The following is an 18,732-nucleotide window of genomic DNA, read 5'->3' as shown; positions in this document are numbered from 1 at the left end:
CGTGCCGTGGGCGGCCCCCGCGCTCCCCCGGCGCCCCGCCGCTTCCCAGGTGCCCTGCGCGCCGCCCCCCGCCGTTCCCGGAGCAGCAAGATGGCGGAGACAATGAGGAGGAGCCGCCTCTCCGCCGCCTGAGCGGGCCCAGACGAGCCGGAGGCCGCCGCACACCCCGGCCGACCGCCCCTTCCCGACCTCTGCCGCTCCTCGGCCGCTCTCGGAGGCTTCTGCCTGTGCGCTCCGCCGCCGCCGCCCAGAGCCCCGCCCGGCTCCCCTCAGCGCCGCCGCCGCCCTCGGCGCGGCCCGGCTGGGCGGCGGGATGAAGCTGACGGACAACGTGCTGCGGAGCTTCCGCGTGGCCAAGGTCTTCCGTGAGAACTCGGACAAGATCAACTGCTTCGACTTCAGCCCCAATGGCGAGACCGTCATCTCCAGCAGCGACGACGACTCCATCGTTCTCTACGACTGCCAGGAGGGCAAGTGAGTGGCGGGGACGCGGCCGGGCCGGGGGATGGGGTGTCTGCTTTCGGGCCTTTGGCTTCTTTTTGCTTGTTTGTGCTTTTTTAATGTAGGTTTGTAGGTGGAACTGGAGCAGTATCTGTCGGGGGTGGGGTAGAAAAGGTTAAAATGGGGCGCGGAGATGGGAGCAGCGTGGGTTTTGCCCACACCACGGGTGACTCTGCCTGTGACCTCTGGGAGGCTGGAGCCAGCGGTGGTCATTTCCCAGGTGTGAGTGAGTTTCTGCTGTGAGAACTGAATTGCTGTTGGGCTTAAGGAGCCGAGCCTGGTCACATTTCCAGGCTTCGGGATTGTTGCCGATAGGCACACTGATTGCTCTGGTTCTTTGGGCTTAAGTCTCACTGATTGAAATAGAATCACAGAACGTTAGCGCCATTGTTAAAAGCAATTGCTGTGAGCAGTGTCGTTTAAAACAACGTAATTTGAGTGTAATTTCTTGTATAAATGCTTTAAGACAAAACGTGAAGACATTGGGGTGTCTTTTCGCTATAACTTCTAAAAATTTGATGGGGTTTTTCTTAAAACTTTGATCCTAAGTCATGTCAGGCAACCTTGCAGGTAAACGTGGTCCTCTGAGCTTTAAATCCTTTTCTTTAGTTGAGTTACCTATAAAAGTTAAAATCCATATGTGATTTACACACATCTTCAAATATCTTAATTTATATTTAGTCAAGCAAGGTGTTTATTGATTTCTGAATTACGGGGGGGTTGTGTTTCTCACAGAGCAAAGTTGTCCAGTTTATCTCTCTTCTTTCCTTGATCACACAATGCATGTCCTGTCCTACAGATAAACCCCCAGAAATTTGCACAGCACTTGAGATATGGTGTTCTTGTTCAGAGGATAAAAACGTGCAAATAAGACCAACAATAACACTTGCAGTTGGTGTCTTGGAACTTGGGCAGAAGGCATTTGTATTCTATGAGAGTTGGGAAAAATGGAGCCAAATGATGTCATAATTGTATTAAAATCTTTCTCAGTAGGTGTATGCATTTGGCTGCTTTAAGTTCTTTTAAATTTTACATGTTAATTTTCATGTGGTGATTGGTGTAGAGATGTAATCCTGAGGTGAGTGAGGTTTTTTGTCAAGTCCAGAGAACTAAGCAATACTTACATATAGAAGATGAAGGAAAAAGGAGAATGTGTATCATAGGAGAGAGAATCAAATGGACAGGGCTCTGTGGAAATGAAAAAGATCTGCCTTGGGAGTACCAAGAGGTAGAGGTGTCAGTGTTGTATATATTTGCTAGTAAATCAGATATTCCAAATTTTCCTGCTTTTTCAAGTGGTCCTGAACATCATACTTGCTGAGTTTCAATGGCTGCAGCCTGCCTGTTCTCAACTTTATTGACAACTTATGTTATTTTACACTTCAGTCGAGGTTGCTTGCTGTACATCTTAAATTTGTCAGTGTGCCTCATCTGAGTGGACTTTTAAATTATTTCATTTTCATTTATGGACGAATATGTGACCTTATACCTATGGTGTCTGCCATGGATTGTATTATAGATCCTAATGGTATGCAGTAGCAGAAAGGCTGATTGATGTTAATGCAGATGGTATTGATTGCTCTTCCCTTTCAAACTTGTAAAGAACAGTTTGATGGGTTGGGAGGCATTTGGTCCTTTCATCCCTATCTCCATCTGGCCCTGATGTATGCTTTACAGTCAGAGGGTTTGCTTTAATGAAGTTAAATCTAGATCGATGGTCGTTTTCTGTAGTGCTGCAGGGCAGGGAGAGCAGTTTGATCAAGGTAACCCCTGTTTCAGGATGCATTTCTCTAGTGATTATAAAATTAATTTGAAAGTTTCTCATGGGCTATCAATTGATTTTAAAGTGTAAGTGTGATTTTTAGAGGTATCTAGGGATGCAAGATGCACTTTCCTCTCACCTGGGAAGTCCTAACTGTGAATTACATTGTCACAGGAGATTCACATGGAGATGAAAAATCAAATCTGTGAATGATTGTTGCTGTGATGTGGTGGAATTTGGCAGTTTCAGGCCTACACTTCAGGGTTGTTATTTTGTTTGTTTGTTTTAAGAAAAAAAATGTAAAAATTAACCCCTAATTTCAAGGGCCTGGAACTCTCACCTTCTTGTACATGTAATGGACAGGAGGAAGTGTCCTGTTTCCTGGGTTTCAGCATAAGGTACTTACAATTTGGCAGATGAGCCGAATGTTAAAACTTGTCTCCATTTACAAGTGACAAATTTTGGTGGGCTTTTTTCCCCTGTTATGAGGAGTTCTGCTGGCGGAATTAAAAATGCAACTGTGTCTGGTTATACTTTAGATGGAGCCTCATCTGGTTTGCTTTGCTTTGCCATACCAGTATGAGCAAGGATCGTCTCAGGAAGTTTCAGTTTCTAAAAGTGTCAGGACTGTTCAAATAGTGATGTCTAGCCAAGGGCTGAAAGGACAAGATTATCTCCTTGGAACATGGGTTCTCTCATTGTGTGTATCCTGAGCACAGACAACAAGCTTGAAAAATTTATCCTGCTTCTTCATAAGCTTCTAATAATTTTGGAACTGAGGTTACAATCATATTTCAATATGTGTCAGCAACTATATAACCCATCCTGCATCATCAAGTGCCTCCACAACAGGCTGGATCAGAAGCATAGCCAGGAGACTTACCTGAGTCTGTTGGGGCTTAAGAAGGAACTCTGAAAACTTCAGAAGGGAGTTGTGAGTTGGGGTGGGCAGCAGTCCTTGGGGCTGGGAGCAGAAGGCTGCACGTTTGTACACCTAGTATGACATAATGGTGGTCTAGCAAAGGTTGAGCTTGTGTTTTAGTATGTATCAATTGTTAATTGCTTTTTATGAATAAAGAAGTGATTGATGAGCTGTGGTGCTCACTGGACAGATAAGTGAGCCTAGTTGTGGGTGATGATTTCACCTGCACTAGTAGTGATGCAGCCCAAGGCACAGAGGCTGTTACAAACATCACCTGTGCTTGGTTTCATATTTATAGTGAATTTGGCTCTGATCTAGTAAAGCCTTTGTCATGATATTGCCTGATTTGCAAGTGGGCTGAATAACTGGCTTTACACTTGAAATTGTGTTTAACGATTGTGATTTGTTTAAAAATTATGTAAAACAGTTTTCTTGTTTGTGTTTTTAAATAGTTGATTGGGAACAGAGCTGGTCTTGTATGAAGTGGCATGCTTCTGCTTGCATCAGCTTATTTGAAAACTTCACCTTTCTTAAAACACAGAAGTACTTCTTTTTGGTAAATATTTTTGTTCATCTGTCGACTTTTATTGTTTCTGTATTTATTCTTTGATATATATTAATTTATTCTGAATAGAACTTCTAAACTTTAAACTTTTCATATGTAATAGTCAAACTAGGCATGAGAGTCTTAGCATGTTTTGAGTTTGGTGGGCTGCTTTTGTCGTTGATGGTTGTTGGGGGGTTTTCCCAGTTGGATCAACAACATAACTGAGGTAAGGACAGGGAGCAGCATGGGGAAGTGTATCAAGCATAGTGTTCAGAATTTTGCTATCTAAATTTGCATTTGATGTGCTGTTTTCAATTTGTAGCTTGTTTACATCTGAAAATTGATTTAAAAGTCTTCTGGAGGAGCAGAGGAAGAGTCTGTTGAGATTTGGCCTAAGTGGTACAGGTGGTGCATGAGTTTTCATTACATTTGCTGTACTTGCTTTCACTTAATGGAAGTTCGGCCCCAGCAAGTCTGTTTGAAGTCAAAGTCCTATAGCTTCTGCTGTTTAACACTTAATCCTTAGGAATAACTGTATATTTTTCTTCTGATATGGAAAGTCTCCAGCTCATGCTCTTGTTTGGTTGTGTCAATTTGAGGCAAACAAAAACAAGGAAGAAGTTGAGCATTTTAGAAATTCCTTGTCTGAGGGTGTAGTTGGCTTAACATTTTTTTTTGGTAGCAGTGTTAAACCACTTCTGCTGTTTGTTTCCATTCCCATGCTGTTGTTGTTGGTTTGTGTAGTAGAGTTATGAATTTCTGGATTAAAAATTACTCTTGGAAGAGGCTGTGTGTTTTCTGATTTTGAAGAGTACCCCTGTTGGTTGACTGCCTAAGTTTGAAACCACTGTGTTACCTCAGTTGAGGAAGAACAGGGAAGAAGGGTGGTGAGACCTTCTTAAACAACTTAAACAGGCACTGCTGCTGCTGTAAGATATGCTTATGAACAAAAAATGTTACATTTGGGGTTTTGCTGTAATTAGAATTGGATATAAGTATGATTTTCCAGTTGTTTGAGAGTCGCTGCATTACTGTTGCCTTTTTAGACTACTGTTCTGTCTACCTGTGTGTGCTGACAGTGAGAAGCCCTGTTCTGTCTGGATGAGACAGCCTGTTCTAGGTTTTGAAGTAACACAGAACAATAAGATAAATTATACTTCATCTAAAACAAACAGCACAGGAATTGGGGATTTGGATGGGCAAGGGAAGGATGAGGCAGTGCTGCTTGACATTAAGGGCTCATTATACAAGCTTCTTGTGTTCTTTTTACAGTAGACCTCACAGGAAAAAGAATTTTTGAAGGAGACAAATGAGTGCAATTTGCGGCTTCCACAGGGAACTCCTCCAGCCTAGAGAGGATCTTGGAGAAGGAACCAATATGTTTGTTTGAAAATGAAATACAAATGTTTTTCTTTCTGTGTATATAAATATCTGGCTACTTGAAACATTCTTGTAATACCTCAGTGATATTTGTTCATATGGTGAGTTTCAGTGCGAGCTTTTTGTTGCAGTGAGTACAATTATTTCTGCTTGCTTCTGACAGACCCAAGAGAACACTGTACAGTAAGAAGTATGGAGTGGACCTCATCAGGTACACACATGCTGCCAACACTGTCGTTTACAGCTCCAACAAAATAGATGGTGAGTGATCACTGGAGTTGAGCATAATTAATCTCCTTACACTTAAACTACATGCCTGGGTAAACAGCTCTAAAGAGCTGGGGGAAAAGTGTAGCAACTTCTCTGTGATAAATGTGCTGTCAGAGACAGAGGAATTAATGCTCAGCTGTAAAGCACAACTTGGTGATACTCCCCTGAGCGTGTTGATGTTTTGTTCACTGCTGCAATAACCAAGGGGTTAAACATTGTTAGTATGATGAAAGTTTGGGGTTTGATTCTGCTGTTCACTCTCCTGTTTGATACCAGTATTGTCAGTCTCTGGGCCTTAATTTCATATGTGTGAATGGCCAGGAGGTGGGATGAATGCCATAGCTTTCTCTGATACAAAAGTTATCTGCAAAGGGTGGGAATGTTTTACCATTCTCTGTAGGCAGTAGGGAGGGCAGGAAGTTCAGGTAACTCAGCAGATCACCAGCCAAGCCTGGAGGAGGTCACAGAGCTCTTCTGAAACTTGCTCTGCTTCTGGTGATCTGTTTTTCCATATAATAGACAAAGTACACATTGTTATGATGTTTCTCATCATTCTGTGATACCTGCACTCTAAATCAGTGATATGGAAGGGCTTTTAGAGCTTTATGGCAAGCTCTCCATAAATGTATTGGAGTAACATTTAAAATTCAAATTTCAGAACTGGCACAGATAGGTACATTAATTCCTCTATTTAGCAACCTAGGTTTGGAAACAGCTAGTGTGTTTTTCAAAACTTGTCTCAATTTTGTTGTAATCAGTGACAGAGTTTTTCAGTGAACATCTTTTAGCACAGCACTTTATAAATGGGCTTTAACACTGTAATTCATGAGCATTACTGGAATAGTGGCTTTGTTTTGAAATTTTTCCTTTGCAGAGGTGGAACTTGGCAGTAGAGATACTGTTGCCTGGTGTGTTCTAGATAACTTAAGGAATTTGAAAGAGTATGAATATAAAGTAGAAGGAAGTTAAGTGTTAGGAAGTCAGGTTAAACTAGAACATGTGGGGGGGTGGATCTAGAGGAACAAGGAAGTTTGCAGTGAAATTGGATTTAATGGTGTAAAAGGATTAAAAGTGTGATGGGAAGCACTTGCTGCATTAATCTGTTTCGCAGCCTGCTGACTATTAGGTTACTACTTTGTCATATTTCTGACTTGGTTGCTAATTGGCAATTATAAATTTAGTGAACCATTTTTAGTGCCATTTTGAGTTGTGAGGTTTTGTTTATAGTCACTGGTAAGCCTTTGAGGAACTAAAACTTAGAGCCTTCAACCTGCAGGGTAGTGTTATGACAAATAGTTAATTAGAAGAAAAGAAGAAGATAGAAAGTGAGAGTATTTGTTGCTATCAGGAACTGTAGCCTAAGAAAACCACCTGGGTGATCTGTAGCTGTAGGGGTCCAGAGACTCAGTAGTCCCTAATGCCTGCAGTCTTGGGCAGGGTGCACTGTATTTAACCTGTTACATGGTTATGAGGAGGAAAATGAACCCAGGAACATGCTGTAGGAGGTCTGGTGCTTGCTCCCAAGCATTTTGTTGGTTGGGAGTTGCTGCAGATCCACTTCTGAAGATTTCCTCAAGACCTTTGAACCTACTTTCTCTTGCCTGATTCCAGGCTGAGGTAGTAGTTTGTACAGTTTGAGGGTCTATGATACCACCCGGTACAGGAGATAACTGTACAGGCCACTGCCTTGCCTGGGACAGAGCACTGCCAGCAAAAAGGATCACAAAGGATCACAGTTCCCCAGTGCTTCCTCTTTAGCAAAGGAAGATGGAATTCTACATGGATACTTCAGGAATCAGGTAACAACAGTTCCTGCAGGAAAAAATGAAGATGTATCTTAAGAGAGTACCCTTAAAGCTTACTGGTTCTAACTGTGATGGGATGGGACTCTGGTGTTGTCACCTGAGGTCAGTTAGAGCCTTTCAGAATGTTGTGTGACCAACATTCCTGGCTCCTTCAGTCAAATCTAGTTTTCTGTCACATACTGGAGAGTGGTCCAGAATTCTGATGATCTTGGCTTGATGTGAAATTGGAGGCAAATATAGTAACTTGGTGGAGGTTTTTTTCCCCTACAGAAACCAAATTTTTCTGAATGAGCCTTTCAAAAAGGGATGAACACTGTAGCCCTCAGGGGTGTTAAAATGGTCTGTGCATACTGCATCCTGTAGGTGCTCACTCTTCTGAGTGGAAAGTAAAAATGTCCTTTTTCCTTCAGTCTGTCTTTGGAGCCACAGCTGTACAGAGTCCCTTGGCCTTGGATGGTGCAGGTGCATAGTGCCAGACTTCCATCCAGCAACAGCTTAAATTAGTGTGAGAAGGGATTTTCCTGCTGCTGCTTTCAGATATCAGAGGTTTAACTTGTGCTCTTAGCTTTCATCACTCAGATGGATATGCACATAAAGATTTAAAAAGTGCTGTCTGTGCTTTAATAATTGCTTCCAAGGATTTTTCTTGTGAAAAAAAAACTGTTGGGAGAAAGTCTCTACAGCAGCTTCCGAAGTTCTGGGCTACTCTTAGTGTGTTCATCTATACTGAGAATAAAATTACCACTTGAGAAATGTTGTGGTGCTGCTGTGATTTATTTATGATACTTCTATCATGATACTTCATGATATCATGATACTTCTATCAATAGTAAAGATTGCTTTAAGTGGACTAAGCTTTAGAATACTCCTCTGTCCTCTTCCTAAAGCGTCCTGCTTTAAGTGCAGAAAATGTGTGAAGCTGTTGATTGTCAGAATAAAAAAAGAGATTTTCTACTTTTTAATGGCCTTGTCCTGCCTTTGAAGTTCATGTTTTTATCTTTTCTTTGGCTAAATGCTACAATATGCACATTTCCTGCTCTTGCTGTTTAGTTGGAGACTTATTTGCTGGATGAATACGTAGGCAAGACAGCAAGATTCATGCCCTTTAGCAAATAAATCGTTGTATCAACTTTCTAAATATGATACTGTCCATTTTGTGAGAATGGTGTGAGGATAAAACCTACTGGTTCTTAAATTTTAGCAACCTTGAAATTGGCATACATAGATCACTTGACAGATGGTTCACCTTTAATATGCAGTATGACTTCAGACCATGGGCAATAAATATCTTTCCTGGTGCTTGATTTCCAGTTCTGCCTTGGAAACCAAGTTTATTTGTGCCTGTTTCTAACTTAATTGTGTTTCAAAGTCTGAGCTGAAATCAAGTGACAGGGCTCACTCCCTGTGGAAAGATTGCTGTGGGGAGCAAGTTTACTGTGTGACTACTTTTAGATAACATTGAGTTTATGGTATAATGAAGTTTATGGTTTGTTTATGGTTTCAGATACAATCCGATACCTCTCCCTGCACGACAACAAATACATTCGGTATTTCCCAGGGCATACAAAAAGGTAAGATGTGGCTTGGGGACAGTACAGGAGAAACTGAAATGATGATTGCAATGAGTTGGAGTTATGTGATACTCAGTTCACTGTGGTGTTCACTTTGTACAACTGTTCATAGCAATTATGAGCTTGTATACAAATACTGGCCTAAGAAGCACTTCTTTTGAGTATCTCTGATGCATGTGGTCTTCTGTGCTGCAGAGTGGTTGCCCTTTCCATGTCTCCAGTGGATGATACATTTATTTCGGGATCCCTGGATAAAACTATTCGGCTTTGGGATCTCCGCTCTCCAAATTGCCAGGTAGGATATCAAGTTCCTGTGCAGAATGTGTTGCGTTTTCGGTCAGAAGGATGAAGAACAGACACGTACTTGTCAGAAAACAAAAATATTGCCAGAAATGTATGCTGCTGAAGTCGTGTTGACACCTTCCTGGAATGCTGAGGGAGCCTTGATCACAAATCTCTGTGCTATGTGAATGTTGCATTGTGTAACACCACTCACTTTCACCTGTGCCTCTGCTGGAGAGGAGCTGGGAAGAGCAAGAAATAACACCCACAGCTGATGAAACAAGAGAAGAGCTGGGTGTCATCAGCTTGTTCATCAGGCAGAGATGATGAGCCCCATGCAGAGTGTTCTCTCTTAGCCAGTGTCTCTCCTGGGTTGGGAATGGCAGCAGAACAGGTGTCAGGAGATGCATTTTATCTAAGTGTTTATAGTGTGTTTGTGTTTAAACTTGATGCCTTGATGCAGTTAAATTTGATGAAGAAGCTGGTGATCTAAAGTAACACAGCAACTCTATGATCTACACTGCCCCTTGCATTACCTTCTTTTTCATCATACCTGTGAGGAGACATAACTTCCTAGCAAGGCAAACACTATTCATTTCTGTTTATTTATTTTGTTGGCATAGTTTGCTGTACTTTTTTTAGTAGAAGCAAGCTTGTGGGCTGAGAAAACTACCAGAGCTGGCAGGAGGGGCAGGAATGAAGGGCTAGGAGTGATTAGCTGTTTTTCTGTGGATCTGGGCACATAGTGGTGTGCTCTCATATTTTCCCATCTTATTGGCATGCTTGTTGGAGGACTGTTACTTATTTGAGGTGATGTAACTGTAAATGCAAAAAGAAGGAAAGGTTATACTTCTTACAGAATTATTTACCTATCTCAAAACCCATCCTTTTCTGGAAAGAAATCTTAGTTTTGCCATTTGAGGGGGTGGTGTCTTTAGTGCCAGTGGGTAAATTTCACGTGGGTTGAATCTCAGGCTGAACGTTGCTAGAGATAGGATTTAGAATTCAGTAGCAGATTGGTGATTTATGTTGATGTCTGAAGTTGTAGGGATGGTTGAACTAGGACTTCCAACTGGAAGCTGCACCCTGACAAGTTTGGGAAACTGGTGGAGGAAGCATTGGTTGTATTTTTAAATTTGCCCATGAGATGGCAGCCTTAAGGCCTGGAAATGCCTGGAAACCAGAGCTGACCCGTTTAGGCCGGCCCAGCTCTCTTACTGCCAAGCCCTCAGAGCTTGCCGGGAAAACTGACCTAAGCTGGAAAAAATAGACTAGTAGTAAAGTCTCTTGACTTCCCTAGAAAAGAACGATATTGCAGAAATTTCTGAAGTTTATTGTGGATTGAGTCAAAGATGTGGTCTTACTTCTATGCACACAGTTACATACAGACATGCACAGGCTGCCAGTCAGGATACAGAAAATTATTCTTCTTGTTGGCTTCTCCCAGACTTTGTTAAGTCTTTCCTACTATGTCAGTTAAAGAAAAGTTAATGTTAAAAGTCAGCACTGATAGTAATCTGTAAGTATATTAGGTCTGCTGACTTCCTGTGTGAGTTTTCATTAAACATGGCATGGAAAGTTCAGCAGTTCTGTTCACTGGAGCTGTTTCTACTTGCTTTCAAAATACTTTTTTCTCACCTTCAGAACCATAATAGGAGAGCATTGCTGTCAAGCCCAGCAGCAGCATTCTGTGGCACTGGCTGGTGTGGTTATTAATGCAGCTATGTCATCCTCCCTTCTCTGGGTAGTTTTTGAGTGGATGTCAGGTTGAATAAGGTCTTGATTTGTTCTTCTGTAAACTTCGTTGTTGTGGCTAACTGGAAGCTCCATATGTTAACCTGAAGTGGGTCAGAGTTGGTTTTAAGAAGCTGAGTTCTGAACCTTGGTAAAATCTTCATACTTGCAATTGAAATTCAGTTGTTCCACCCATGGGCTGCTCACAGTGGCTCAGAGAGTGCTGGTAGAAATGTAAGCATCAGTTTTGCAAAATAATTTGGACTTATTTTCTAGGGCTTAATGCATCTCCAGGGGAAGCCTGTGTGTTCTTTTGACCCAGAAGGGTTGATTTTTGCTGCTGGAGTCAATTCTGAAATGGTGAAGCTTTATGATCTCCGTTCTTTTGACAAGGTGAGCTACCCTGGCTTGAGTTCTTAACTTTTTAGCTGCAAGAAGTAGTCTAAATTCAGTGCTCAGAAGCTGAGTTTGGTTACTCCAGCTTACTGTCTGGAGTGCCTACTGGGCATGTAGATTTTTTGGTAACTACACCTCTTAGAGAGGAGAATATGTTGCCACCAGGTCCTGATATCCATTCCTGTACCAGTGTTAAAATTTACTTCCTAAACTCTTTAATCAGTTCCAGACTCCTGCTTAGACTTTTTGGTGTTATGTTTGTTGGGTTTTTTTATTTTCCTTCTTTCTGGAAGAACATTGGCAAAGGTGGAGCCAGGGTTGTTAGAAAGGTTTGAAATTTCAAAGGACAATGTGACTGGATGGGCAGCTGAACTGACCAAGTACTGAGAATAACCAGTGCTGAGAACACAGAACCAGTTCTCTCAGTTTTCAGAAAGTCACATGACAATAACACGGCTCAAACTCCTCTAGCTTCAGTCAGTACCCTTGTTCGAAAAGTTCATCCTACCTTCAGTTAATTTCTCCTGTTAAATGTGGTAGAGTTAGGGGCCTACTGGGCATTGAAACGCCCTACTGTGGCTCTTATTTGCTATGGAAACTACAGATTCATTCTTCTTTGAAGCTTACACATGCAGTGACATGCTTTTGCCATGACACATTTAATTTCAGAGGATGAAAGATGTTGTTTCAAAAAATCTTAAACTTTTTCCTAAGCTAAGATTGAAACCAAACTTTTTGTAATAAGCAGCAGTGTGTAGAGTCTGTGTCATTTTTGTCTTTTTTTTCTCTGAAGGGGCCATTTGCTACATTTAAGATGCAGTATGATCGAACATGTGAGTGGACAGGCCTGAAGTTCAGTAATGATGGCAAACTCATCCTCATATCAACCAATGGAGGCTTCATCCGCCTGATTGATGCCTTTAAAGGGGCTATCCTGCACACGTTTGGGGTGAGCATGTTGCCTGTGTTACCTGCTTGAGACCTGGTGTTAGTTCTGGGAGCAGGTGCCCTTTGGTTGTGAGATGGTTGTGGACACCCTCTGTACTATGTCTTCTGTTTTGTGTCATAGGGTTATAACAATAGTAAGGCTGTCACGCTGGAGGCATCGTTCACACCAGACTCTCAGTTCATCATGATAGGTAAGATAATTCTTCTTGGAAGGCATTTCAGTTCTCTGAAGTTAGGTTTGTTGCACAGAAGTGAAGTTGTCTGTTTATTTAGCATTTTCTAGACTGAAATGTAAACGAGTCTGCAACACAACTTGTGTTTTTTTCCTTTATGTACCAGTCCTATTCCAAAAACAACATAAGAAACCACCAAACTGGTGTAATGCATAGAGACCTGTCACATAATCTGTGTATGATTCTCACCGTGTGGGCTAGGGTGCACTCATGCTTTGCCTTTGAAAGCATTTTTGGGCTGTGTGTTGTGGCCTGCCCTCCATTACCTCATGAACAGGACACCTGCCTGTGCTTGGGCCATTGGTCTCCCACCAGGTGCATTTTTTCCTTCCCTCAGGGACATTCCAGCACTGGGGACATGCTGGGGCAGCTGCAGTTTGTTCATGTGGCTCTTGTAAACCCCCATGTCTGCAAAACAAGCTCTGTGTAAACCTTGATAGAAGCAGTTGGCATCAGCCTTGATGGCTCCCAGCCTGATTCCTCTGTCCCAGACCCCTTTCCTCACCCCCCTGCAGAAGGAACTCGTGAGAGAAGAGGGTGCCAGAAGCAGTTGCAGCTCCTGTAAAGCCTGATGCTGCAGGGTGGGCACCTGCAGTGCTTCAGTCACTCTGCTACAGTTTGCTGCTCCACAGAACCCATGAACATGAGTTAGACACACTTGTGGTGCTGCCCTCTCAACATTTTCTTTTTGCTCTTGTTTATATTTATAATGCTGGTAGATCAAATATGTTGAACCTTGTGATAATTGGTATTGTGATCCTCATTTTTCCTGGGTGAGTGATGGACTTGGCTAAACTTTTCTTTTTTCATTCTGGCTGAGAACTTCCTGATTTCAGAGAAAGTGGGAGGGGCTCTTTGTTTAGTATGTCTCTGGAGAGCACTTCATAGCACGCATTTACCTTCCTGTTTTTCCTCTCCAAATGAAAACTATAGTGGAAGAAGTTCCAAAACACTTATTTCTGCTCAGTTTTACATATGGCTAAGTTGTACTTCTTAATTTTTCCTCTCTGAAAGGCCATACCATACAGAAACAGAAGAAATTTCCTTGCATTTTTATTAGGAATCCTACCAAAAAAAAAAAAAAAAAAAAAAAGACTAAATCCTTGAAATTGAATTATAAAATTATTAAGTGCTTAGCCTTGGGGCTTGCAAAATGACAAAGAGAAGAACCTGTCCCGTTGTAGCAAGATGGAGAGTTGAAATCTCCATTGAAGCTTCTGTTTTTTGGCATAGTGCTTAGAAATCTGTTACCTTCCATGGTAAAGCCTTTGATGTGTTTTGTGCCTGCCAAAGGAAATATTTATCCCCTCTGTGTCTGAACTGAGAACTTGTGTGGGCAGTGACTTTCAGACCCAGCTTTTGGGCTCTCACAAATGGGTGCAGGTTGGCAAGAGCCCTTCCTCCTCAGCTGGGTGGTGTCAGCTCTGCCTCCCTACCTGCTGACTCGAGTTGTTAACCCCTTTGCCAGAACAGCCTTGCACTGTAGTTGAGCCTCTACAGTGCAAAGTATCTGAACCAGCTGTTTGGGTACAGGTGTGTAAACTCTAGTCATGTTTTGTAAAAGTCCTGGTGTTACTTTTATAGTTATAAAGGTTAAGCTATGAAGATAAGGCGTGCTTGTTCCTGTGGTTCTCTGACAGGAAAGGTTATGCACTTCATTTTCTCAGCTGGCCTCTCCAAGGTATCTTACATATCTTTTTTCATCCTGCCTGCAGGTTCAGAGGATGGGAAGATTCATGTTTGGAATGGGGAAAGTGGGATGAAGGTGGCTGTGCTGGATGGGAAACACACAGGTCCTATAACCTGTCTGCAGTTCAATCCAAAATTCATGACTTTTGCTAGTGCATGTTCCAATATGGTAAGAAAAGTGTTTTAGGTTCTTCCTAGCTTAGTGGGTGCTGACACTTTTAGAACTGGATGGGAGAAGGCTCAGTGCCTTGATTGTGCTTTACCTGGCAGGCTGATACGTGGCAGCATGTGTGGTGAGCCAGTGTTCAAACACATGAAAGCAGAGCAGTGAGTGAAGGCATGTGCAGAAGCAGGAATTCTTTAGGTCACTGCTCACAGCTGGTATTTCCAGTTTCTGTAAGACTGGTTTCCTCTGGAGAATACACAGTACAAACCAAACCAGTGTAAGCAAGGATTGTAACATTCAGCTGCTGGAAAGGTGTTGCTGCCTCTTTGCTAGTCTCTGCCAGTGTGCTTCTGGCAAGTGGCAGTGATCAGTTCCTGACTTGTGTTATAGGAGAGATTTGTGTTCTGCTTGTGATGTTCATTCTTTCCTGTTTCATAGGCCTTCTGGTTGCCAACTATTGACGACTAATTCCTACGTTGCAGCTGCTGTCAGACAACTTCCACACTGCTAACAGCAGCACATCATTGCAAGCATAGTATTGGAATTACCTAGGTCTCCTAGACTGTGATCCTGTTTCTGCGTGTGTTTCCATCTGTCTTACCTTTATTTGCTGCATTCCTGCATGAGGACTCCTCCACTCGGCCTCCTGGCATGTTGGGAAAAGCAGCATGCTACGTTCTTACCTTCCAGTCCATGCCCAGCAGGCTTCAACCCAAGTTGGAACTGACTTAGTATTATTTTTAAGAGCAATGAAGTCTGGTTTATTTACAAAATGTTTGTGGCATTTTTTAAGCTGTAATTATGTGTTCTCCTTCTGTAAGTGCACAAGGCTGTTGATGTTCCAGGGTGGAACATGCAGTTCTTCCCCTAAGTGCATGTTTTTTACATCTGGGATCTCTGGTTTCATTGCAAATGCAAAGTTACTTCTGTGCCAAATGTCAGGACTGACAGTTTTCAACTTCAGCAGCAGATACTGGATTCTCTTGCAGTGGAACACATTCTGAAAGAGTGGGTGACTGTAAATATACATCTCATCATCCTGTTTTTGGTAATTTAGCATGCAAAAAAATCAGACAGTTTTTGTCCACTGCCAGAGCTTGCTAAAGCCTCCCTGCTGTTTGGTGTGCCAGCATCCTGGAGGACACAGACTGCTGGTGAGGTCCTGTCAGTGTCCTGAGCAATAAAGGAGTCTGTCAGCAGGAAGATGAAGTCACACTGAGACTGAAAGCACAGTCTGCTTGTGTATCTTATGTATCATCTTGGCTGATCTTAATTGTAAATATCATGGGTGGAGGGCGGTGGGAATGGGCCATATTTTTTTACTTTTAGATATTAAAGAATATGATGTGGGCCAGTATCTTGGGGTGTCTAGGCTGTTTACCTTCCATAATGCAGTTTTCCCTTCCTGGTTTGTAAACAAGGTCCATTGAATTCTCCCCACACCAGGCTTAAACCTTTGTTGCTAAAAGTGACATGCAGTTAGTTCACCATGCATTTTGTTACAGGCCCTGGAGGTTTTCAGCCTTAGCCCTGAAAAAGCAAGGCTGCTTTGTCAGATGTCTTCAGATAAAAGTCTTCATGTGACTGTGCTGACTGTTCTGCCATGGCCCTGCTCCAAGGACTGCACATGCCTAGAGATGGGAGGGATGTGCTCTCTTCTGCCCCAGAGGAGCTTGTGGGCAAATGGCACAGAAAGGCTGGCATGCTGCTCTTCAAACCTGATTCCAGCTTCTTTTTCCTGAAAAGGACAAATTTCTTTTTCCTTTCGTTAGACAAATTCATCCACCAGCAGGCTGGGCTTAAAGGTAGCGTTTGATTTTTTTGCCTTTCCAGACATACTTGGTTTTATGTGCTGGGTCACAGCTTGGAAAGTCCATTCTTTCCCTCACCCAGTTGCCTGTGCTTCCACTCTGTGAAATGTCAAATGCTGGTAAGGTGACAAGCACAGTGATGGGCATGTTCTCTCTGCTCTCAAGTGCCAGCCCATCATGGAGAACAGTGCTCCAGGATTTAGATCTAGATGTCCCCTTGTTACAGCAAAGTTTGTCTCGACTGTGGGGCCCTTTCTCACAACATGTCTCCCTGGAAAAGAAAAACACCTTCTACAGCAGCTGCTTCTGTTGTTTTATCTTGCTTTTTTTGGTTCAGTTGGTTGGTTTTTAACAGCTCTTGTCAGTGGAACTGTTATGCTAAGAGCTGGGGATGAGGAATGAGCATTTCTCCACTGCTGCTTCTTTAATAGTAGCTGCTTGTGCTCGGCTTCAGAGTTTGCCTCTGACCATTGGCAGGACTGCTGTGCATGAGGCAGTCTCAGAAACTTGATGTTTGGATTGATGCTGTGGTTGAAGCTTCTTAAGCTCTGTGACTTATCTCTCCTGATGCTACCACCCGAGTACAGCACCATTTCTAACAGCACAGGGCTGTGGTCTGAGTGCTCTGTTCCAGACAGAAGGGAAGGAAACAGTGGTGATGCTTTCGATCTTGCCAAACAGGCCTCCTGTTGGAGATGCAGATGAGAGGTTAATAATGCTGTTCCAGCCTCCCTCTTCCTCCTGTGTACTGTCCCACCATCACCTACAGGTGCTCAGCATGAAGGGAGTTGGGTGTTTGGGTCCCCACAGTTGACTAGGCTTCCATGGGCACCTCTTCAACTCAGTATTGTTGCTTTTGAGGCTGCTCGGTGCTATTTTACCCGTGTTGGTGTTTCTGTAAGCAGCCATGTTTTGCAGTGGTTTGTAACAGACAGGTATTTGGGGTTTTGCATTTTAACAGTTAAACTTTAGCAAATCATCTTTCAGGGTTTTATCAAGTCTGTTGCCTGAGTAAGCTAACAGCTTCCAGACAGTTTTCTTGTTACTTGTTCACTGGGAAGCATTTGGAAGTCTCTTGCTCAAAAATGCTCTCTGTTGATGTGGTTTGAAGCCTGTTTGTTGTTCAGCTCTCTTCCCACTTGCAGTGCTGTAAAACAGTGTTTGCTGCAGCGTGAAATCTTTAAGAAAAAAAAGGAGCAGAGGACTGACCTAGAAGGACACAGAGACTAAGAACATCAGTGGTTTTCTGGAGTGAAGATGAGTTTTAAAGGTTCGTGCATAACACAGCACTAATGCTCAGATGAAAATTAAAGCTGAATGACTTCCCAGGGCTTGATTGCCACCCATGCAGGCAAAGCCATCTTCCTTGCTTGATGTAGCACAGAGCGTTTTCTGTCTGCCTTTAAAGGAGGGAAATGTGTCAAGGAACTTGTGTATCCTGTGTTTCTAGGAGGTTAGGCAGGAAAGGTGAATAAAGCATTTAGCTTCCAGCTTCTATGTGCTTCTCCAAAAGTAGCAGGACTGCAGTTCCTGTGCTCTTCAGGGCAGCCAGCTGGTGAGAAATAGACTTCATTAAAAACAGCTCTCCCAGGACTAACAGGGTGTCCAACCTTGCATAAAGCCAAGCAGAAAACTACATTCCCCTTCCAAATTTGAAATTATGTTATGGAGGATGAAATAAAGACCTTTCTTCAAAGGAAGGGGGAAATGAGTTTCAACAGCCCACCTCTCAAGAAGCTGTGGTGGTGGCTGAGCACATCTGCTTGGGCAGTAGGAGAGTTCAGGTGTAATTCTCCAAGTTAGTCTTTAAAATGCTTTTTTGCTTTTTTTTTTTTTTTTTTTGAGGCTTCCAGGTCCTTGGTTGATGTCCCAGCCCCTGCTCTGGGGGACACAGGAACAACTGAGTGAACAAATCTGGAAGCAGCAGTGTATCTTCCAGTGCCTCTTGACCACTTGACCATATATGCACTTTAGGAGACTTCACCTTGGTTTTGGGTCAGGGGCTGGGATCCTAGTGAGCCTTTCAGAAACTGGTCTCTTCAGCTGTGAGCTGGTACTGTGGAGTTTGACTCCTAGGTGTTATCTACCAGATGACTGTAAATGCATAGAGGTAAATTATGCTTTGTGACAAAATACTACATATGTGGAGAGTTTGGTGTTGTGGTTGTTACCAATAAATATTTTGTAGAGAGATCACTGAGAGCTCAGTTCTGCCTTTGTTCCAGTGTGATATGACTTGGTTTTCTTGGAGGGGAATGGCAAAACCAGTGCTTTTAATGTTTTTTAAAGCCTCTTTGTTTGTCAAGCCCTGTAGCAGAAATTGTGATGCTCTGAAGCTATCCCTAGATGAACTGCCTGTTTTTAATAAAGAGGGTTTTCCTGCCTAGGGCTGTATCAGGATAGGGAAGCAGCCTTGTGGCTGCTCCCAGCTGAGACATGTTGCTCTGTGTTGGAGGGATGTTCACAGAAGCCTGCAGTCTGCATGGCAGAGCCAAGCCCTTTCAGCAGGGAGGTGGGGAAATAGCTTATTGCTTTGAAGTGGAGCTTTGGATCATTGCAGTCAGTGGATATACAGCACCCCAGCTGCTGCAGGGGGAGTGGCAGCTGGGATCGAGTTAAGGAGGGTAAAACCACGTGTGCTTTGGTTGCAAGTTTAACTCCAGAATGGAGGAGGGGGAAGTGAAACTGGAGAGAAATGCTTTTTGTACTGTCCCT

The 18,732-nt window shown here is 42.9% G+C and overlaps 1 protein-coding gene across 1 annotated transcript; it reads left to right on the top strand.

Annotated features, from left to right (window-relative positions):
- The first annotated feature begins 70 nt into the window (after positions 1-70).
- Positions 71-18,213, top strand: WDR82 (WD repeat domain 82). Its single transcript, XM_030458268.1, has 9 exons — positions 71-474; positions 5,276-5,373; positions 8,692-8,758; positions 8,954-9,053; positions 11,051-11,167; positions 11,964-12,119; positions 12,240-12,309; positions 14,067-14,209; positions 14,645-18,213. Exons 1-9 carry the CDS (start codon positions 314-316, stop codon positions 14,672-14,674), a joined length of 942 nt encoding a protein of 313 aa, XP_030314128.1. The 5' UTR covers positions 71-313; the 3' UTR covers positions 14,675-18,213.
- Positions 18,214-18,732: the final 519 nt, after the last annotated feature.

Source organism: Calypte anna, chromosome 12 (genome assembly GCF_003957555.1).
Source record: "Calypte anna isolate BGI_N300 chromosome 12, bCalAnn1_v1.p, whole genome shotgun sequence".
In the NCBI taxonomy this organism is placed as follows: domain Eukaryota; kingdom Metazoa; phylum Chordata; class Aves; order Apodiformes; family Trochilidae; genus Calypte; species Calypte anna.
The sequence above is the reverse complement of the archived record's forward strand: the minus strand, read 5'-3'. Positions and strand labels throughout refer to the sequence as shown.